This window comes from Rattus norvegicus, chromosome 12, assembly GCF_036323735.1.
Source record: "Rattus norvegicus strain BN/NHsdMcwi chromosome 12, GRCr8, whole genome shotgun sequence".
NCBI lineage: Eukaryota > Metazoa > Chordata > Mammalia > Rodentia > Muridae > Rattus > Rattus norvegicus.
In genome coordinates this window covers 25,425,191-25,448,359 of record NC_086030.1, presented here as the reverse complement: position 1 = coordinate 25,448,359, position 23,169 = coordinate 25,425,191, and the positions used below count along the sequence as shown (strand labels likewise).

Here is a 23,169-nt window from a genome sequence, read left to right as displayed (position 1 = left end):
GTGGTTAGAGCACTCATAGAGGACCCAGGTTTGGTTCCCAGCACCCACATCAGTTGGCTCGCAACCACCTATAACTGCAGTTCTAGTGGATCCTACACCCTCTGGCCTGCATGGGCACCTTTGCATGAGTGGTACACATAGACTTACACATACACATTCAAATAAAAACAATAAATTAAAAACGGTGAGGACAGAGCCAGGAGGATGCTGGGCCAGGAGAGTGTTTGCCATACATAAAGGCGGGCAAGAATGGCTGCCATCTTTAGTCCTAGAACTGAGGAGGCAAGAAGGGGATCCCCAAACTAAGCTGGCTGAAGCTGGGCTCAAGGCAGAGGCCCTGGCTATACACAAGGTGAAGGGCGATGGAGGAAAACACCCAACCTCAGTCTCTAGTCTCCACATGCACACGTATGCACACTCAAATGAGCATACCTATTCGCTCGCATACATACATATACACACACACACACACACACACACACACATACATACAACATATAGACATAAATCCCAGGTTTGGGAGGCAGAAGCAGAAGGATCACTGTGAGCTCAAGGCTAGCCTGGTCTACACTGATAAGCTCCAGACTGGTCAGGGCTACATAGTAAGACCTCACTTTAAAAAAAAATGCATGTACATACTTATACAACACACACACACACACACACACACACACACACACACACACACACACACACTAAAATATATCATTTACTCCATGGCTAAGCTGGCAAGGAAGGCTGGCAAGATGGCTAAGTGTCTAAGGGTGTTGGCCACCAAACCTGACAATCTGTGTTCAATTCCCAAAAACCGCACAGGGGAAGAGAGAACCAATTCTTGCAATTTGTCCTCTGACCCCTGCACAAATGAAACGGCATGGATACATGTGTGCAAGCATGCACACGGTCTAAGCAAGCAAGCAAACAAACAGATGCAATTACACATAAAAGGCATAAATTCCTACAAGGGCACAAATCAGTTGGTGTGGATTCACAGGAACACACTAGCCTTTATCTCTGCTGTGACTCGGCAGAGCTCTTCCGAGAAAGCTACTGAAGGATGTGCTCCGCCTCGATGAAATGCCAGAGAGAAGCATAAGGGAGAGACTTGGTTCAAAGGCAGATCTGGGATGCTGGTGAAGGCCAATTCCAAGTCGGGCTGGGGATTTAGCTCAGTGGTAGAGCGCTTACCTAGGAAGCGCAAGGCCCTGGGTTCGGTCCCCAGCTCCGAAAAAAAAAAAAAAAGAACCAAAGCCGTCAGTCTAACTTTAGATCCTGAACAAATGAGAAAGCAAATTCAACAGCAAGAGATCCAAGAAGACAAATATCGAAGGCATCGTCGGGAGAAAAAGCTGTACGAGTAAAGGGCTGGGATCTGGAGATGGTTTAAAACAATCCAATAGAGGGCCAAGTGAATAGGAGTCAGGGAGTGAAGAAGGTGAAAGGGTTGGTAGAGCCCCTGCCTAGAATCCCCCAGTGAGGGGCTGGGGGCGTGGCTCAGTGGTAGAGCCCCTGCCTAGAATCCCCCAGTGAGGGGCTGGGGGCGTGTCTCAGTGCTAGAGCACCTGCCTAGAATCCCCCAGTGAGGGGCTGGGGGCGTGGCTCAGTGGTAGAGCCCCTGCCTAGAATCCCCCAGTGAGGGGCTGGGGGTGTGGCTTAGTGGTAGAGCCCCTGCCTAGAATCCCCCAGTGAGGGGCTGGGGGCGTGGCTCAGTGGTAGAGCCCCTGCCTAGAATCCCCCAGTGAGGGGCTGGGGGCGTGGCTTAGTGGTAGAGTGCCTAATATACATAAAACACTGGGTTCCATCTGTAGCATTATATAAAACCAAACATACTCGGCCTTCGGAGCAGGAGGATCAGAAATTCAAGGTCATCCTTTGCTACTTAGTGAATTCAATGATACTGTAGGCTACATGAGACTGTGTCTCCATGCACATGCCTTTAGTGCCAGCACTTGGGAGACAGAGACAGGCACATCTCAGAATTCAAAGCAAGCCTGGTCTACAGGATGAGTTCTAAGACAGCCAGGGCTACAAAGAGAAACCCGATTTTGTGAAAACAACAACAAAAACAAAAATTGAGAACAAAGTAGATGGTGTTTTGGGATTGGTTTGGGTTTTTCTCGATAGTCTCACTATGTAGCTCTGGCTATCCTGGAACTCACTGAGTATACTCACAGAGATCCACCTGCCTCTGCCACCCTAACTCTGGAATTAAAGGTGTGTGCTTCTCCACGGCTCCATGCTCACTCTTTTTTTTTTTTTTCATTTGTTTGTTTTTTAATTTTTTTCTCCTTTTTTTTTTCAAGGGCAGAAATTATTTACTTTGGATCACGGTTTCAGAGACCTCAGTCTATCGTTCTTAGCTCTGTTGATTCTCTAATTTTTTTCTCTTAATTTATTTATTTATTCACTTTATATCCTGATTGCACCTCCCTCCTTCCTCTCCCCCGCCCAAGTCTCATCCTCATACCCCTCCTCTTATTCCCCAAGGGAGGCCCCCCACCCGGGCACATCAAGTCAAAGCAGGACTGGGCACATCCTCTCCCACTGAGGCCAGTCAAGGCATCCCAGCTAGGGGAAAGGGATCCAAAAGAACCAACAGAGTCAGAGTCAGCCCCTGCTCCAATTGTTAGGGGACCCCTATAGAAACCAAGCTGCACATCTACTACATATGTGTAAGGGGTCTATGTCCAGCCCAAGCATGTTCTTTGGTTGGTGGTTCAGTCTCTGTGATGGTCCAGGCTCAATCTCAATCCAAGCACTTGGGAAGGTACAACAGGAAAATCATGGCTTTGAGACCAGCCTTTTGGCTACACAGAGAATTCAAGGCCAGCTTGGGCTCCCAACACTCTGTCTTAAAATTTAAAACAAAAACAAAACAAAGCAAAACAAAAAAGGTCTTAATACAAGACGAAAAATAGTACAACTCTTAGAAGAAAATGTAGGGAAGAGTTTCATGACATCGGGTTGGGTGAGAGGTTCTTGGCTATGCCACTAAAAACACAAACAACAAAGAAAAAGCAGATAAATTTGATTATGTTAAAATTGAAAACATGTGGGGTCTGGGGAGACAGCTCAGTCAGTGAAGGGGTTGTTGCAGCTTGAGCAAGAAGCCAGCATGGTGGCAAGTGCTTGTAACCCCAGTGTTTGGAGTATGGAGACCAGAAGAACTCCAGAGCTTGCTGGCCAGCCTTACTAATCAATCACTGATCTCCAGATTTAGGTAGAGATCTTATCTTTTTAAAAAGGGGTGTGGCAAGTGATAAAGGAAAAAACCCAACATCAACCTCTGACCTCTATGCTCACACACGCACACTCGAATACACACACACATACACATACACACATATGCATACACACATACACACATGCATATACACACATATACATACACACATATACACACATATACATACGCACATACACATATACATAACATACACACACATGCATACACACACACATATACACACATATACATATACACATACACACACATATACATATACACAACATACACACACATGCATACACACATACACACATGCATATACACACATATACATACACATGCACACACATATACACATGCATATACATATACACACACATACAAACATGCATACACACATACACACACATACACACACGCATACACACACATATACATACACACATGCATACACATACACACACACACACTACATACGGACTTTTTAAATCTGTATTTATTGGTTTATGTGCATCGGTGTTTGCCTATATGTACGTCTGTGTACCACTTGCATACCTGGTATCTGTGGAGGCCAAGAAAGGACATTGGATTTTCTGGAACTGGAGATACAGACAGTTATGAGCTACATTTAGGTGCTTAGACCTAAACCTGGGCGCTCTGCAAGAGCTACAAGTGCTCTTAGCCACTGAGCCATCTCTCCAGCTCTACTCAAAAAAAAAAAATGCATGCCTATCATCTTAGCTTTCAGGAAGCTGAGGCAGGAGGATTATGAGTTCGAGGCCCACCTGGGCAAGAAAGTGGGATTGTATCTTAAAAGGCAGTATCAACCAAAACCACAGAGAATGACAAGCAAACCTTCACTGTTATAGGGACAAAAGGATATCACAAGCGCTGTGAACTGGGCCTTCGGAAAACTGAGAATGGCATTATGATCCCGCAATTCTGTCTCTGAACACACGCTCGACAGAGCTGAAGACAAGGAAGAGAAGAGATGCTCACCCAATTGCCGCCTTAGCAGCAACATTCTACAGCCAGAAGGGCTACATTGATCTTACATAGCAGGTAAGATCATGTGATACACACACATAAACACACACACACATGCAAACACACACACACACGCGTGCACGCGCGCATATTCATGCACATACACACATGCACAGAATTACAGGTTTGGAAGATACCTCGGTGAGTAAGAAAGCAGGAAGATCTTGGTTTCATCTCCAGAACCAATGTTAAAAAAACATTAGTGGTGGTGGCGTGCGCCTGTAATTCAGTGCTGGGGAGGAAAGATGAGCAGATCCCTGGAATTTGCTGGCCAGACAGACTGGCTTATTCAGTGAGCTCCGGGCTAGCGAGTGACTCTGTCTTAAATTAATTCATCAGTTAATTAAACAAATAAATAAAAAGAGTTGGGGGAAGGGCCCTGGGAAGGTGGCTCAGTAGTTAAGAGCATTCATTGCTCTTGCAAAGAACCTGAGGCCAGTTCCCAGCACCTATACCCAGTGGTTGGCAACCACCTGTAAATCCAGCCTCAGGAGATCTGATGCCCTCTTCTGGTCTCTGCAGACATCTGCATGCACATAGTACACACACGCAAGTAGGCATGCACACACACACACACACACACACACACACACACACACACACACACATGCACACACACACAATCAATCAGTCAAAACTAAAAATAAATCCCCCCTTTTAAAATACAAGGTATAAACTTGAGTAGCAACGCCCACGATTGACACACACTGGTGTGCACACACACATGCACATGTGCCAGAACTTTTAAAAATAGAACATGAGTGAGCCTCACCTACACATCTGTCCTGGCCCCAGGAGCCTGAGCCCTCACAGCTGCCCAGCCTGCTGAGCCACACACACCCACCAGCTTCCTCTACCTGACACCAACATTTGGCTTCCATTTCTGGCTCCTCGCAGAATTCTCAGAGACCAGCTCTTGCAGGGTTTCAGGTCCAGCGGAAGCCAGAGGCTCTTGGGAGAATCAGTTTGCATCTCAAGGGGTGGGAGGTGGGTTTGGCAGGGCCAGCCAGTGGGCTGTCTTGCCCAGCCACCCCCTGGCGCCCCAAGATCCCATCCATCCTGCAGGCTCCCCACCCGCTGTCAGCAGGGCAGGCACACTTCCTGGTGCAAGGTAACCTTAGCCGGCTCTGCTCCCCATGGGCTTGGCTGAGCTCTATTATTAATCTCCGGTAGATCCTGTGTCCTGAAGCAGAGACAGCTGTCCCCATGTGCAGCTGTTCCAGGACCAGAACTAGCAGGCAGACAACTTCCAGTGTTATCGCTTTTATGGAAAGAGAAAAAAAAATCAAAAGTAGATGAGAGCCGTTTTTCCTGCAGACGTCTAGGTAGACCCTCACCCTGTCAGGGTGCCGTGACTCCAGGCTCCATCTGCCTGAGTTTCATTTCTAGCCCTATGAGTTCATCAGTGTTCTGCACAACTCAGTCTGAAGAGTGAATGCAGCAGAGTTCCATCCATCGAAACTGAATTAATAAGGAACTGCTATGGCTAGGACAGGACTCAGTGGTTAAGAACTTTCTTGGAATCCCCCAGTGAGGGGCTGGGGGCGTGGCTCAGTGGTAGAGCCCCTGCCTAGAATCCCCCAGTGAGGGGCTGGGGGCGTGTCTCAGTGCTAGAGCACCTGCCTAGAATCCCCCAGTGAGGGGCTGGGGGCGTGGCTCAGTGGTAGAGCCCCTGCCTAGAATCCCCCAGTGACGGGCTGGGGGCGTGGCTCAGTGGTAGAGCCTCTGCCTAGAATCCCCCAGTGACGGGCTGGGGGCGTGGCTCAGTGGTAGAGCCCCTGCCTAGAATCCCCCAGTGAGGGGCTGGGGGCGTGTCTCAGTGCTAGAGCACCTGCCTAGAATCCCCCAGTGAGGGGCTGGGGGCGTGGCTCAGTGGTAGAGCCCCTGCCTAGAATCCCCCAGTGACGGGCTGGGGGCGTGGCTCAGTGGTAGAGCCCCTGCCTAGAATCCCCCAGTGACGGGCTGGGGGCGTGGCTCAGTGGTAGAGCCTCTGCCTAGAATCCTCCAGTGAGGGACTGGGGGCGTGGCTCAGTGGTTACCTAGCACATATAAGACCCTGGGTTCCATCCCCATTAACACAAATGACAAACCAGAATAGGGCTTTGCTTTGCTTTAGTCCACGCCTTGAGCTCACTCAGTCCTTACTACATTACCTGCTAGGGCCCATGGCTCAGTAGTTAGAGTGCTTGCCTACCAGGCACGAAGTCCTAGGTTTGATTCCGAGCACTGTATTAAAATGTGAGTAGAAGCTAGAGAGATACCTCAGTGTTCAAGAGCACCTACTGCTCCTCCAGGTGACCTGAGTTCAGTTCCTACTACCTACATCAGGCGGTTTTCAACTCCAGCTCTAGGGGATCCAACACTCTCTTCCAACACCTTTATTCACATATACATACAAACACACACACACACACACACACACACACACACATATTTAAAAATAAGATAAATTTAGTTGGTATGGTGGAATACTCCTCTACTCCCTACACTTGGAATGCAGAGGCAATGAGTCTCTAAGTCTGGGGCCAGCCTAGTCTGTATACTGGATTCTGGGCAAGCCTGATCTACATAGACATCCTGTCTCAAAATAAATAAGATAATAATAAGCATTAATTATTTTTTAAAGATTTATTTATTTATTATATACACTGTAGCTGTCTTCAGACACACCAGAAGAGAGCATCAGGCCCCATTACAGATGGTTGTGAGCCACCATGTGGTTGCTGGGATTTGAACTCAGGACCTCTGGAAGAGCAGTCAATGCTCTTAACCACTGAGCCATCTCTCCAGCCCACATTAATTATTATTTAAGAGAAAATGTAAAACAGGAATTAGTCACATGTATTTGTAATCCCGGCATTCAAACAGTGTGGGCAGGAGACTCAGAAGTTCAACTTGACAGACGGGTATAGCGCAATTTTCTTGTGGTCACATGGTGTGGACTACTCCTGGGTCAATCAAGGCTTTAGTGTGCATGCGCACTCTCGTGTACACACACACACACACACACACACACATACACACACACAGAGTTTATCAAATTTTCTCCCTCAAAAGTCCTAGAAAACCACCTAATCAAACATTAAAATAATTAAAACAATTTCTCAAAAATAGTCTGGGCATGGTGGTGTACACCTTTAATCCCAGTACTCAGGAGGCAGAGGCAGGGGGATTCTGTGAGTTGGAGGCCAGCCATGGCTATATAACAAGGCCCTGCCTCGAGAAAAAAAAAAAAAAAAGAAGACCAACTTTTAATTCTTATTCTGCGTGTATGTGCATATGTGCGTGCGTGCGTGAGCGTATGCGTGAAGCCGGTTCTCTCCTTTCACCTTTACATGAGTAATGAAAACGGAACTCAGGTTGCTAGGCTTTCAAATCATAAAGAGCTTCAGAGTTTGGATATGGGGCAATGGCTTAGTGGGCAAGAGCACTTGGGACGCAAGCGTTCGGACCCAGTTCAGATACTCCGGCCCTATGTAGAAAGCTGGGCGTGGCCATGCCCATCTGCCCCACCCACCCGCCCAGGGCTCACTGGGGCTTGCTGGCTGCTCCCTAGCTTCAGGCTCAGCGAGAGACCATCTCAAACGTGCAAGATGGAGAGCGATAGATCAGCGCACTCGAGGTCCTCTTCTGGACTCTACATGGGAGCGTGTAGGCACAGGCACCCTACGCACATGCACTGAACAAATTCTCAGGATCTGAGTGAATTGTCATCAACAGCTGCAGAACAAAGGAGAGGGATGAGGACGACACATTTCCCAGCAGCTAAGGATCGTATCACCCCAGAACTGGGTGCCCAGAAAGGTCAAGACCTTTTGGAGTCCAAGGACCAGCCATATGGCCAAGTCAATCACAGGGCCCCAGGGAGAGAACTGTAGACAGGCCCCTCCAGGGGAGCCGGAAAGACAGTTGTGTCAGAAGCCAGAGGTGGCCTGCTTGGATGTAATCAGTGGAACTGAATCAGGAAGAAATTGTCCAAGCATTGGGGTGCCCACAAAACACCAATTGTCGGGGTTGGGGATTTAGCTCAGTGGTAGAGCACTTGCCTAGCAAGCACAAGGACCTGGGTTCAGTCCCCAGCTCTGTTAAAAAAAAAAAAAAAAAAAAAACACCAATTGTCAGCCCACCAGGACCCTCCATTGAGTGTCCGGTCAGACTCCAGGGAACATTCTAGGGACGTGGAAAGCCTAGGTCATCCACAAGGCTGCAAGCAGGGAGATGACTCAGTGGATAAAGCACTTACCATGTCATCATGAGAACTCCTAGCTCAAATCCCCAGCACCCACATAAAGCCAGACACGGTAGGACTTGCCAGAATCTTCAGAATCTTGCAGGCCAATTTAAACGGTGACAGGCAAGAGACACTCGGGTAAAAGGGAAGGATCCACGGTTGTCATCCCCACACTGAGACACATTGATCCACCTGCCTCTGCCTTCCAGGTGCTGAAATTAAAGGCACCCACCAGCTAGGAATGAAGATATTTTATGTATTATTTATTTGTTGTTTACGTATTTAGGTTTCGTTGAGACAGGGTTTCTCCGTGTGGCCTTGGGTGTCTGGAACTTGCTCTGTAAACCAGGCTGACCCGGAACTCACAGAGATCCACCTGCCTATGCCTTGTGCATGTTGGGACTAATGGCATGTGCCACCACTACCCAGCAAAGACATTTTAAAGAGACACTTGTGCCCCCTCCTTTGGCCATTAGGTTATTGAGACAATGGTCTCCAAGAAACAGGAATTTCCCCGGGGATCACTGGGAGAACGAAAGAACCGAAGCCTGGAGCCAGTCAGAAGCAGGGAGAGGAAGAAACTGGAGGATAAACTGGAGCCAATGACAATGACAGATAAATGATAGGGGCAGGACCACACCCTGACCTGGACCGTTTAGCCGGCCATACATGCCTTTCGCCCTGACTTGAACGAAAAGCTCTGTCAGGATACCAAAGATAGAATTTGGGATGTAGGGGTCACTGGACCGCTGTGTCCCCTTCCCCATGTGGCCAGCTGAATAAAAAAAAATCTCTTTTCTTTCTGCATGTAGTTTGTGTGCACATGTGCACACACATGTGTGTGCTGTGTGTGTGTGTGTGTGACAGAGAGAGAGAAGAAGAAGAAGAGGAGGAGGAGGAAGAGGAGGGAGAAGAAGAAGAAGAAGAAGAAGAAGAAGAAGAAGAAGAAGAAGAAGAAGAAGAAGAAAGAGAGAGAGAGAGAGAGAGAGAGAGAGAGAGAGAGAGAGAGAGAGAGAGTATTCCCGCACATGGTACGCACATCACACATGCTTCCATGACACACACGTGGAGGTCAAAGGCCAATTTCCCACCACGTGGGTTATCAACATCTTTGTCCACAGAGCCATCTCACCAACCCTGAATTAATCTTTTGTCCCGTTCTCACTATTGAATTGTCCTTTTTAACGGACAGTTTGAGGACTGGTATTCATCGCGTGTTAGAGCTGCCAGAACTTAGGCAGCTCTGATCCTCACAACCCAGGTTAACAGCGTCAGGCAAGGAGATGCAAGACGCCAGGGGACTCAACCTGTTCACGATTATGACCGACTAGCCTGGACTGAATGTCGCTTGTCCCAAAGGGAGAGGCAGCTGGAAGGGCGGAAACCCCACCCCACCCACCCAGAGATTCAGAGAGTAGTATATGGTGTGTAGGTTTGTCCCCCTAGGCACTTTGTGTGAACATTCCTGAAAATCCTCTAACAGTTCGTTATGGAGGCTCCGGTCACCACCCCAGGGGCTGCTGGTCTGCGTCCAGATCACACACTCTCCAAGTGGCAATGAGGTGTGGGGCCATCGAGAGCCAAGAGGAGCTAGTGGGGATTTTTACTGCCACAGCAATGCTTTCTCTGGGAACAGATTTTAAAATAACAGACAAGTTGTGAGAATACAGAAAGGGGCTGAAGAGAGAGGGAATCAGAAACCTTAGGGCTTTTCGGGAAAGTTCCCCCGCCACCTCCACAAGCCCAGATACATCTATGGAGACCATTCTGTCTGATTTCAAAAATAAATTGTTAATCCTGTGCTGGAGGAAATGGCTTAGTCAGTAAAGTGGTTGCTGTGGGAGTATGGGGACCTGAGCTCAGTCTCCAAAACCCAAGTAAAAGGCCAGGTGTGGTTGGTGTATTCCTATAATCTCAGCACTAAGGAGGCAGAGACAGGAGAACCCTTGGCGTTCACTGGCCAGCCAATCCAGCTGAATTGGTGAACTTTGGGCTCCATAAGAGTCAATGTCTCAAAAAGTAAGGTGGCAGGCCTACGATATGGCTAGGTGGGTAGAGGTGACTGCCACCTAGCCTGACAGCCTGAGTTCGAGACCCAGAACCCACATGGTGGAAAGAACGAATAAATTCCACAAGCTGCCCCCTGCCCTCCACAAGCATCATAGAATGCAAGCTCACAAGCATGCACATACGTATATACATAAATAAGCAAAGTAATTTGATTTAGAAAACATCTGCGTGTATGCGTCTCTCTTTGTGTGTCTTCTCACATATGTGGATAACTGAAGGAATCAGAAGATGGTGCCAGATCCCCTGGAGCTGATTACCTGCAGGTGTGAGCTATCTCCCAAGGATGCTGGGAATGCATCTCCAGTCCTCAATAAGAACAGCCATCTCCCCAGCCCCAGTAAATGCCATTTTAAAAAGAATCATGTTTCCAGTGCTGGATGAAAGGTGTGTGCACCTACAGCCCCTTTACCAACTCCAAGGCATGTGTCTCTGCCCATGTGCAACAACTAACTGTGGGGCTATGCTCCCATCAGCCAAGGGCTCCAGGCCCACTGTGAGAAGCCCCATACAGAAAAGTCCTGCCAGATGATCCAGAATCTTCAAGCCACCAAAGGTATCACAGTTTCTCTGAAATGCAAGGGACAGGCTAAGTGACACATTCTCCAGTAAGGTGTTCTCTGAGTGTGCCCTGGAACTGCCAGCTTGGGGCAGAGACCACAGTCAGGATGCTTTGAGCTGGAGAATCCATTCCCTTATCTCCCTGAACCACACATCTAGAACTCAGGGACAATATAGCCTTCAGTGGGAGGTAAAGAATGGAAACCAAAATGGACTTGAGAGGCTCCAAGGTAGAGTGAGAGACTAGAAAACTATCTCTTGGGGAGCAATTTCCTCTAATTTTAACACTCTATCCTTGAGTGAAGCTTTTTAAAACTCAGTAAGCTCAAAAGGGAGGTTTCTTAAAACTCAAGAAATAAACAAGTAAACACACGAGTCTCGGGAAGTTCCTGAAACTTAGCAGATTCACAGTGCCCCTCCTCACCCAAAGTTCTATAAGCAGTAGACTGCTGAGTAGAGGAGACTACCCAGCCTGCTGATGTGCCTGCAAGTTATCCAGAGTGCTTCATCTTTCATGAGCCATCACCCATGCTCTCAGGGATGCAGCTGCCTTGAAAACTCCATGTTTTTGTAATTAAGTCCTCACCCACCTTCCTGTGAGGAAGTACAATTAACTCATTGGTTCACCAAGTTGAACTTTGATGGTGCCCTTGATACTGGTTCCATACTGCCTTTGCTTCTGAGTGTGTAGAAATCTGTTCTCATCCCTCCAGAAACAGTGTCACACAACACCATCCTAGAAAGGCCAGGAGGAGGCAAGAGGTAGCATATCTCTTCGGTGGATACTCAGGTCATCAGAGGGTATTTCATTGTCCCATCAGATGTCACACAAAGTTAAAGACAGGTGAATCTCTGAGTTCAAGGACAGTACAGAGAGAAATACTGACCCCCACCCACCCACCCCCAAAGCCAGGGACTGGCTAAATGGCTCAGCAGGTAAAGGCACTTGTCACCAAGACTGAAGATCTGAGTTCAAAACCTGGGACCTACATAGTGGAAGGAGAAAACCAATCACCTCCAAACACTCTCTGCCTTCTGAAAGTGGGGACCTGGTCACTGTGCTGGGAGATGTCCTCAATGCTGGTCATTCCTGAAGAGAGTGTAGATATGGAGAGGGAGAGAGAAGGAGCAGAAAGGAGGTAAGGAGAGGGGGACGAGGGGAAGGAAGGCAACAGAGGAGTGGAGAGAAGAGCGGGGAGAGAGCCCTGTCATCACACTGAGGCTCAGAACCTTTCCCAAACAGACCTGCCAGACAGTTTCCCAATGGGACACAAAATGGTTTCAGGTTCTGCCTTCGCTCCATCCATTTGTACAGAGGACAGTCAGGAAATGGGCAAAAACTTCACACACTGAGCCAAGATGTAAGTGAGTTTCTTTGTGTGGAGGGAAGAGTGTGTGTGTACATGCACATGTGAGTGTGGAATCCAGTCCCAGCGAGCCTGTTGTCTCTCTCTACCCGCCAGGGTGCTGGGACCTCAGGGATGTGCACAGCCACAGGCAGCTTTTTAGTGTGGCTGCTGGGGATTTGAACTCAGTGCCAAGGGCTTGCATAGCAAGCACTTTAACTCACTAAACCATCATCTTTCCTGACCCCACAATTGAAATCCTACAAGAAGAGAAAAAAATACCCTGAGTAACCTGGGGTCTTCCCTAGGTATAAGACTCTTCCTCATCTCTGAGATGTGATGGTGGGACTTGTACCTCCTAATGCCCTCTGTGATGTATTGGATGCTGAAACCCTAACACCTCCAGCAGTCAGCCCCACTGAAGTTATGGCTGGAGACAGAGGCAGGTAGATCTCTGAGTTCAAGGCCAGCCTGGTCTACGAAGCAAGCTCCAGAACAGCCAGGGCTACACAGAGAAACCCTGTCTTGAAAAAGTGAGCAAGAGAAAGATGGGGGAGGGAAGGAGAGAGGGAGAATGGGAGGGGAAGGGAGGAAGAAGAGGAGGGGAGGGGAGGGGGGAAAAGGGAGAATGTAGCACCTGCCTGGCCCTTCCCCCTCAGGTGGGGCTAGCCAGCCTACAGTAGGGCAAGGGACAATGGGCAGTAGCAAGAGAAAAAGGCAGCTATCTCAGACAGAGAAGAACTGAGCACAAGGCCAAGCAGGTCTGACTATCCTGACAGGAGCTGGGAGCAGACAAATGAGAGGCCTGGGGATGTAATTCAGGTTGTAGAACATTTGCCCAGCATGAGAGGACCTGGGTTCAATCCCAAGCAATGCATGAATCAGATGTGTGAATGGACACTTGCAACCCCGAGAGGATCATGAGCAGAGTGTCATTCTTGGATGTTTTGAGGCTAGCCTGGACTATATGAGGCCCCGTATCGAAAAGCAAAAAAAGAGGTCTGGGAGATATCTCTGTTGGTAAAGTGTTTGCCTTTCAAGAGCCTCAGATCCTGTGGGCAGGGCGGATCCAGATATGGTGGTATGTTCAAAAGTCCTGTGCCAGGGAGACAGTAAGTACTTACACTCCCTGGACAACCAGCCTAGCCTACTCAGTGGGTTCCAGGCCAGTAAGAAACCAATGTAGACCCTGTCTTAGGAAGACAAAGTTATCCTGTCGCCCACATGTGTGTGCTCATTGGGGAATTTGAATGTATGTGTGAACTCCCATACATACCAACATGTGGGCATGCGCACACACATAAGCAAACAATGGGGAACATGTAAAAACGAAGGACGTCAGATGGGTATTTGTCAAACCCCAAATCCTAGCACCCCTTTCTGCTGCGAGCATCTCATGCCCACCATGGTTTCCATGGCATCCTTAGCATCTGGAGCAGAAGACAGGTTCCGGGAGGTTAAACGACTTGTACAAGACCATTCATCGGGACAATATCAGGTGGCAAGGATCCCGTGAGGCTGTCTACAGACCACTAAGACTGTACTTAAAATGGCCTTCAAAAAATTCAGAGGCTTTCTTGTAGTTTTCACAAAGCAACTCCAACAGAGAGATCCATGCTGGGCTTCTAACAGAGATGATCAAAGAGAGCCAGGGGACAGATGACTTGGGTCATGAGGGCTTAGATGGCATCAGTGGATAGATCATTACAGCTTTATAGTCTGGTGGTAGTATTTGCAGGTAAGAGAGACCAGGGGTGGAACTGGATTTCCCCTGCATGTGCCCAGTGTCCTGTCCTGAAGGCTACATGAAACCCTGTTTCTAAAGAGCAAAATAGAGCCAGAGAGATGCTCAGTGGTTAAACACTACACCCCCAAAACCTACACACACACACATACACGCACACATGCACACACACACGCACATGCACACATGCACACACGCATGCACGCTGCTGCTGCTGCTTCAATCCAAAGTTGGCTGAACCCACTGATGCAAATCTATAGATTCATGGGAGGGAATGTGTGACTCTGGTCTAGCTCCAGGACTCTCCATATAATAATTAATTGCTCAAAGAGTGTAACACACACACACACACACACACACACAATTATTTTCCAAGTCGGGCACAATAGTATATGCCCTTACTCCCAGTGACTTGGAAGGCTGAGGCAGGAGGATCACAAGACTAAAACTAGTCTGCACTACACAGCAAGTCCAAGACAAGCCAAAGCACTCTAGAGAAACCTATCCCCAAATCAAGGAAGTTTACAAAAGAGCTGGAGAGAGATGTCTCTGTGGGTAAGGGAGCTTGCTGCACAGGCAGAAGGACTTGGGTTCGAATCCTCAGGGCCCACATAAAACGCCAGTATGGGGGAACACAACTTTAAGCCCTGCACAGGCGAGGGCACTGGGGACTTGAGTAGAGATAGGAAGGTCCCTGGATTACTGACTGCCAGCCTTGTTCCAGGCTCAATAAGAGGTCGTCTTGTGGAAGAATAAGGCAGAGAAGTGCAGAACCAGAACATTCTCCTCTTGCCATCATCACATGTGCATGCAAAGGCATGCACATTCAAACACACATGCGAACACAGCACGTATACATACGGCACACTTCGACACATACGCAGTAGCTAACATGGTTTGTTTGTTTGGTTGGTTTTTTTTTTTTTTCTTTTTTTCAGAGCTGGGGACCGAACCCAGGGCCTTGTACTTGCTAGGCAAGTGCTCTACCGCTGAGCTAAATCCCCAACCCGCTAACATGGTTTTTAAATAAAAATAATTCAAAGGGCAGGGCATATAGAGCACTTGCCTAACATATACAACGCAGTGGGTTCAATCCCTGTGCTATGGAGGTGCAGAAAGAAACTATGTAGCCCACTTGGTTCCATCACACCATACAGGCTCTTCTACAATGTATGAAACTTGTTTCCTTCTGTCTTCACCTATGAAAGTATACAAAGTCCGCTCTTTTGTGAGTGTTTGGAGATCTTTCCCAACAGGAACTTCGAAAAGAAAATTCTGAACAGAAGGAACACGGTAGAATTGCAGGCAAGCCTTGGTGTGCGTTTGGAGGATCTTCTAATAGAAACTTCTGGAAAAGGTTTCGAAATAAAATGAAGGCAGTCGAGTTTCACGTGAACTCGCATGTGTGCACGTTTTGGGGGAATGTGTGCACATGTGGCGGGCAAAGAGGTCAAGGCTGGTGTCTTTATCACTCTCTTTACTCTTCTTTTAAAGATTTGTTTATTTATTATATATAAGTACACTGTAGCTGTCCTCAGACACAACAGAAGAGGGCATTGGATCCCATTACAGATGGTTGTGAGCCACCACGTGGTTGCTGGGATTTGAACTCAGGACCTCTGGAAGAGCAGTCAGTGCTCTTGACCACTGAGCCATCTCTCCAGCCCTCAACTTTACTCTTTTGAAACAGGGTCTCTTATTGAACCTGGAGCTCGATAACTCAGCTACCCTTGCTAACCAGCAAGTCCCAGGAATCCTCCTGTCTCAGCCTCCCAAGCCCTGGTACTGCAGGCACAGTAGTTCAGCACTGAGGCTCCATCTGAAGCTCCTCTCCTGGCCCAGCAAGCGAGCTCTGGCAAAGGAAAGAGGTCCTCCACCCATGAAGCATCCACGGCTCCCAGCACAGATTGTTCTGGTCTCCTTGCTGTGGAATGCTGATAAAATTCCTGGTCATAGTCATTGAGTCTGTATCCACTTACCCAAACTCGGCTGAGTCCGGAGATGCAAACCTATAGATTAGGGGAAATTGTGTGTGTGTGTGTGTGTGTGTGTGTGTGTGTGTGTGTTTAGTTCTCTGGTTTAGTTCCAAGACTCTCTTTATACTCAACAACAGCTCAGAAACAGTATCACAAACACAAAAACTACTTTCCAAGCCAGGCCTGACAGTGCATGCCTATAACCCTAGCTATTTGGAGGTTGAAGCAGAAGGGTCACCAGACTGAGGCCAGCCTGTGGTACACAAGTATAAGACCAGCCCAGGCACCTTAATGAGACTCCGTCCTAAATTTTAAGTTTTAAAGGGAGCTGGAGAGAGGGCTCCATGGGAAAGACAGCTTGCTGCATGAACATGACGACCGGAGTTTGAATCCCCAGCACCCGTGTCCGGTTTTGTTCCGGAATGAAACCACAGCTCACACTCTGCAGAATGATCTACAACTCCCAGAGCTTCGCTTATTGCTACCTTCACCTATAGAAGTGTGCACGGTCCACACTCCTGTGGGTGTTTGGAGCTCTTCCCCAATAGAAGCGTCTAGAAAGTTATTTCCTAACAAAACAACATCACAGATAAACTGGCAATAGGACCTAGCCAGTTCCTAGCTTCCATAAAAGGGGGCTGGGGGAGGGGCAATAGAACACATTTGGAGAACGAAGGTGGCCGTCAATCCTGCGTGTTGCCAATGAACTAGAAAAGGGAGACTCTCAATTTAAGACCGTTTTATTTTTTAAAGTGCGCGCGCGCGCGCGCGCGCGTGTGTGTGTGTGTGTGTGTGTGTGTACGCGCGTGTGTGCCCACATGTGAGTGCAGTGCCCGTCCTAGAGACCAGAAGAGGACCTCAGATGCCTGGAGCAAGGGGGCAAGGGGGGTGGTGCTGTGAGACCCATGCAGTGGACACTGGGAACAAAACTCCAGTCCTCTGCAAGAGCAGTAAAATAGCAACTTAATTCCTTAATCCTGTGGTGGTGTGAGGATCAAAATACACCGCGTGAAGTTAGTACAGATACGAGAACTGGAGAGATCATCAACGGAGAAAGCTAAATTCTGTAGGATATGCAAACAACGCAGTTAGTAACGTTTATTTGGGTGCGCTGCCTTCTCTTTGAGAATTCAAATACCAGTGAGATAGCGCTAAACCCTCGGAGGAGGACAGCGCGCCACCTGGCGGTAGAGGGAAGCAGCGGGCGGGTCCAGGCACTGAGGGCTGAGTGACCCCACGCCTCTACCAAGCCCACAGCGGAGCCGTGGGATCGGGGTGGGTACCCCGTCCCAGAGTGAATGGGAAGTCACAGACAAAGTTTCTTCGGTCCCTCGGGCCCCAAAGACCAGATGGAATGCGCTCTCCAGTGTCGCCAAGCGGCCAAAAGGACTCATGGCCTTGGTAACTGGGAACTGTGGAACACAAAGCCAAGGCCGCGCAGGTGAGCCTGGCAACTCCGTGGAGGCTGAACCTGGAGTCTTGGGAGTCTCAGGAGCTCCCTCTACGACTCCCATACAAGTCGGTGCCATCTCCATTCGAAGCCCAAGGCCGATGGGCACAGGGGGAAAAAAACATGATGGGGAAAGATGGAGTGGGCGCGACTGGAGACCACCAAAGCTGGGGCCCGGCATTTCCAGAACCCCTCTGACACAAGTTGACGCCCCGGCCTCCTTAGGCCCCCGGTCCTCAGCAAATAATCACATTCCCTGTCCCTGATCCCGACCACAAGGCTCTTACGGTCGTGCGTTCCAGGCGTCCATAGTCCCCAGGCCTGCGTCCTTAGCACGGGGCTACTGTGCCTCGGAGGCCACCCCACTGTTCCCCACCTCGCTTTCAGTCTCCGTGCCCCCAGGCCTTGTGGTACAAGCCCGATGTCCTTCCTTCCCAATCACTGGGCCACTTCGACCCTTAGTCTCTGTGTTGCCTCCCCAAGCTTAGAGAACCCAGCATGGGGTCACTGCGCCCTGGAGCGCGCACTGGCTCTAATTCTCACGCAGCCACCACTCCTGGGAGCCCTAACTGTCCCTTAATTTAGCTCCTGTGCCCCCAGCACCCAGCCATTGCGCCTCAGAATCCCCCACTGCCCGGCAATCCAGTTCGGTAGCGCCCCAAACTCGATTCCTCTTGACCACAACAACCAACAGACCTCAACTCCTCGGACCCTCTGTTGTCCCTCGATCTGGCCTCACGCCGTCGAGCCTTCGCTCTCCTAACATTCGACCACCTCTTCTGTGGGACTCCTCAGTCTCTCGATTCTGTCCTTGGTCCGCTATCCCTCGCTTCCCAGCACCCGGTCGATGTTCCTCACAGCCCCCGAGGTCGCTGGATCCAATCCTCTGCGACCCTGGCCCACTGTCCTGCGTTACTAGTACCAGGTCACGGCTCTTCCGAGCCCCCGCTGTCCCTGGAACCAGCCATCGCACCCCCAGGCCCGGCCACTGGCATTACTCACCGGCGACTCGAGTAGCCGTTGCCGGGGGAGGCGGCGCCCTGCTCCGGGTAGCCGTGCTGCTGCAAGGCTGCTGCCGGGAATGGGTAGAGGAAGCCGGTGGCCAGCGCTGAACCGCACAAGCAGCAGCACGCCCATGGTAACAGCAAAACCAGCTTCATTTTGCGCGGCTTTCCCGCGGGGACTTAGGGTCCCGGGAGCCGGGGGACGATCAGGAGTGCCCGGGACGGCTGGACTGACCCTGTTGCCCCAGGCTGGAGAGCAGAGGGCCAGTCAGTGATGGTGTGAAGTCAGGGTCTGAGGTGAAAGTCGTCTGGGAGGGCGCCCACGCCTCTCCAGGGCCGCCTTTTTAAATTCAGCGAGGTGGGCTCTGCGCAGTCAAAGGGGGCGTGGGTCTTTCTTTTTAACCCTCAGCAGTCCAGGATGAGGAGGCGTCTACCAAGCTGGGGTTACCCCAAAGACACACGTTTCCTAACACCAAACCTTACATCGTGCGCCCTTATACAGGTTTTTGAACTTTCCATACCAAGGTGGAAGAGGATTCAGTCCCTCTTCAGTACCCAGTCTTTGACCGAGCACCACGACAGTAGAATCTGACGCTCAAGGAAAGTTAGTAAAAGTGTGTGCTACAGAAGTCTGGGGACTTGAATTCGAATCCCGAACACCCATATAAAAAGCCAGGTATGGCATCTAGCCCCAGCCTCCAGCCTCCAGCCTCCAGCCTCCAGCCTCCAGCCTCCAGCCTCCAGCCTCCAGCCCTGGGCTTGCTGGCTTCTGTCCAAGCTCCAGGTTCAGTGAGGGAAACCCTGACTAGAGGCAGAAAAAACGAAGGGGAATAGACCCAGGCACCCTGTGTTGCCCTCTGGCCTCCACAGACCCATGCACACAGGTGTGCATAACCCCCCCCACACACACACACAGACACACAGAGACACACACATGCACACTTAAGCCAAGCTAGTGTGGGTGTGCACCCTGGTAATCCCAAGACTCCACAGGCTGACTGTGAATTTGTGGCCAGCCTCATAGTGAGCTTCATAGTGAGGCTTCATAGGGAGCCCCCATGCCAACAATAACCCCGGAGTTCCTCTTCTGACAGTAGCGCCCACAGCACACAGGCCAGTTGACAGCAATGTGGAATTTTCTGGTCTTTCTCATTAGTCAAGGCATGGAGGGAAGGTTAGAAGACAGAGAGTATTTTCAAATCCAGGGGAACAGGAGGCTGTGACCTAACCATCTGTTGAACATAGCCAGTGCCCATAAAGCACACTTCATATTCCTTTAGGAGGAGGCACTGAACCCCCCTCCCCATAAAGCAGGTCCTCCAAATCCTTCAGGGTTCAGGAGACATGAACAGGGAGTGTGAAAAAGGTCCTAGGTCGAAGTCACACATCCCACGAAGGGGCTATCTATTCCATGAAGACTAACCCGGCCTCCGAGACTCGTGAGAACTTGGGGAGGGTGGAGATTCCACAAAACAAAACAGCCAGTCTGAGCATGGTGATGCATACCTGTGATTCCAGCCCTAGGAAGCTGAAAGCAGGCGGATTGGCCGTCCTGGGCTACGTAGCAAGACTTGGTAACAGACGAACAAAAGAACCATGCTGGGATTGGAGGGAATCTCAGGGGACAGGATGGGCAATTTGAGTGTGATATGATGAGGTACCCATGCTAGAAGGTATATATGGGTTATGTATCTATAGGGGCTATACTGGACTAGATAGCAAGTGACCAGAGTAGGTGGCTCACATTTTCCTTACAACAGTCCTACAGTCGGATGGTGTGGTAGACTGTAATTCCAGCCCCAAGCAACAGGAACAAGACTTTGAGTCCAGCCTGAGCTATACAGTGAGAACCAGTCTCAGATGGGGTCATGGTAGAGGGAGATCCTTGAAGATGTAGCTCAGAGTTAGAGTTCTTGTCCAGAATCCTCCAAGCAAAGCGCTAGGGCATAGCTAAGTGGTAGAGCCCCTGCCTAGAATCCCCCAGTGAGGGGCTGGGGGCCTGGCTCAGTGGTAGAGCCCCTGCCTAGAATCCCCCAGGGAGGGGCTGGGGGCGTGGCTCAGTGGTAGAGCTCCTGCCTAGAATCCCCCAGTGAGGGGCTGGGGGCGTGGCTCAGTGGTAGAGCCCCTGCCTAGAATCCCCCAGGGAGGGGCTGGGGGCGTGGCTCAGTGGTAGAGCCCCTGCCTAGAATCCCCCAGTGAGGGGCTGTGGGCGTGGCTCAGTGGTAGAGCCCCTGCCTAGACTCCCCCAGTGAGGGGCTGGGGGCGTGGCTCAGTGGTAGACATCTGCCCAGGTATACAAGGATGTAGATCCAATCCCCACTCTAAGACATTTTACAGGTTGGAAGTTACCCGCTCTTGGCAGGGTTGGATCTTCTCAAGAGTTTGCTCAGCCCTCGGGATGACACTAGGAGAACCAGTAAAGGCTCCCGGCCTGTGGAAACAGAGCATGGGCCAGGTTTCCTGTCCCATCTGGTGTACAATCCCAGTAAAGATTTAGCCTTGGGCTCAATGAGATCTGGAACTTGTGTTTCCATCTGTAAAGCATGGAACTGAGGAACGGCTCAGTGGATAAAGGGGTCTTCTGTCAAGCCTGACAACCTGAGTTAGAGCCTCAGGTCTCACATGGTGGACAAAGAGAAGCAACTCTAGCAAGTTGTCCCCTGGCCTCCACTTGTGGACCGTGGCACACTGAAGCACACACACACACACACACACACACACACACACTTCAATGCAACTAAAAGTAAGATGTAATGAAATAGAAAAAGACATCTACCATCAACCTCTGGCCTTCACACGCACATGAACGCACCGACAGGAGCACACACATCCACCACACATAGAGGCACAAGAACATGAGCTTTTTAGGTGACTCTTCTGTAATCCGATCGTGCGGTTCTCCTGCATGAACTTAGTAGATGATGTCATGCTTTGATGTCATCAACCCACTCCTGTCTCCAAGACAGCAGTGAGTGCACACAACTATTTGAAGTTGTTTTTTGTCTCCATTGGGGTTTCTCTGGGTAGCCCTGGCTGTCCTGGAATTAGCTCTGTAGACCAGGCTGGATTCAGACTCACAGATCAAATTGCCTCTGCCTCCCAAGCGCAGGACTAAGGTGTGCGCCCCTGTGCCTGGCGGGCCTCCTTTTCCTGACTGTCGGGATTACATAAATGTGCCATCACACCTAGTTCACGCAGTGCCAAGACCGCAGCTCAGAGCTATGTGCACGCTAGGTTAGGTGAGTGGTCCCGGGCCATGTCGTTATGTCGTTAGTATTTTCTTTTTTCTTTTATTTTTCTTTTTTCTTTTTTTCGGAGCTGGGGATCGAACCCAGGGCCTTGCGCCTGCTAGGCAAGCACTCTACCACTGAGCTAAATCCCCAACCCGTCGTTAGTATTTTCTAAAGTAACTTTTATTAATTGGCAAATAAGAGCACGGCTTTCATTGTAGCATTTGTACACTAAGGACCCTGCATATATTCTTTTGATTTTCTATAGGCCAGGATGATCAGAGAAGTTGAATGACTCCTCTAAGGTCACACAGCTGTGGAATGGCCTCAGCAGCAGCTGTTCTCTTTTGGGGGAGGGAGAGCGGATACCACAGATGCTTTCCTCACTCTCCCATCCCCCACTGCTGGGTGGTGCTACATCTGAAAATTCTTCCAAGGGGAGCAACTTCAGAGCTTGGCCATGGTGGCTCACGCCTTTAATCCCAGCATCCTAGCACTCAGGAGGCAAAGGCAGGCAGATCTCTGAGTTTGAGGACAGCCCGTTTTACAGAGAGTTCCAGGACAGCAGGGCTATACAGAGAAACCCCGTCTGGAAAACTCTATCTTAAAACAAAACAAATACAAACAACAAAAACAAAAAGAAAGAAAAGAAATGGAGATAAGAGTGTCAGGAATTCAAGGTCATCCTTGGCTACATAAAGAATTTGAGGCCAGCCTGGGCTATGTGGGACCTTGTCTACTTAAAGCAAAATAATCTTAGCATCTAATTTGTGGATTTGCTGAGGGGATCAAATGAATTATTCAATGTACTTGGAACCATGTGCCTGATATATCATAGCCATCAATAAATACTAACGAGTTTTATTATTTAACTGAAGGACACCTGGCATGGCCAATAGACTCATGTGCAGAAGAACACAGGCTTTCTCAGAGGACCAAACTCAAAACAACTTTGTGCGTGGTACTGGGAATTGAACTCAAGACTCTTCGTTCGCACCAGACAAACACTTTATCAATTGAGCTATGTCCCCAGCCCCCAGCCCCGTACATTTTTTTTTTTTTTGGTCATATTGTTCTTGTTCTATGGTAGCACATATCTGTAATCTTAGCACTCGGGAGACAGGAGCAAACAAAAACAGGAAATCCTATTGAGAAGGAGTGATTTAAATGACTTGTTTTTTTACGAAGACTTTTTTTTTTTTTTATTGAGGGGAGAGGGCAGAGCACACAGCAGACCCCAACCTTGGAAGTCAGAGGACAACTTGTGAAAGTCAGTTCTTTTAT

General features: G+C 49.4%; 1 protein-coding gene across 4 annotated transcripts in view; it reads right to left on the bottom strand.

Annotated features, from left to right (window-relative positions):
• Col26a1 (collagen type XXVI alpha 1 chain) overlaps positions 1-18,998 on the bottom strand; it is a 145,844-nt gene extending 126,846 nt beyond the window's left edge. For 2 of the 4 annotated variants that reach the window (XM_039089747.2, XM_039089746.2), the window contains exon 1: positions 18,654-18,996. In XM_039089747.2, the coding sequence (XP_038945675.1) occupies positions 18,654-18,811 (158 nt within the window). In that variant the 5' untranslated portion in view covers positions 18,812-18,996. Of the gene's footprint in view, positions 1-18,653 lie in introns of all 4 variants that reach the window. The other 2 variants (XM_063271656.1, NM_001271268.2) reach the window with 2 other exon arrangements.
• Positions 18,999-23,169: the final 4,171 nt, after the last annotated feature.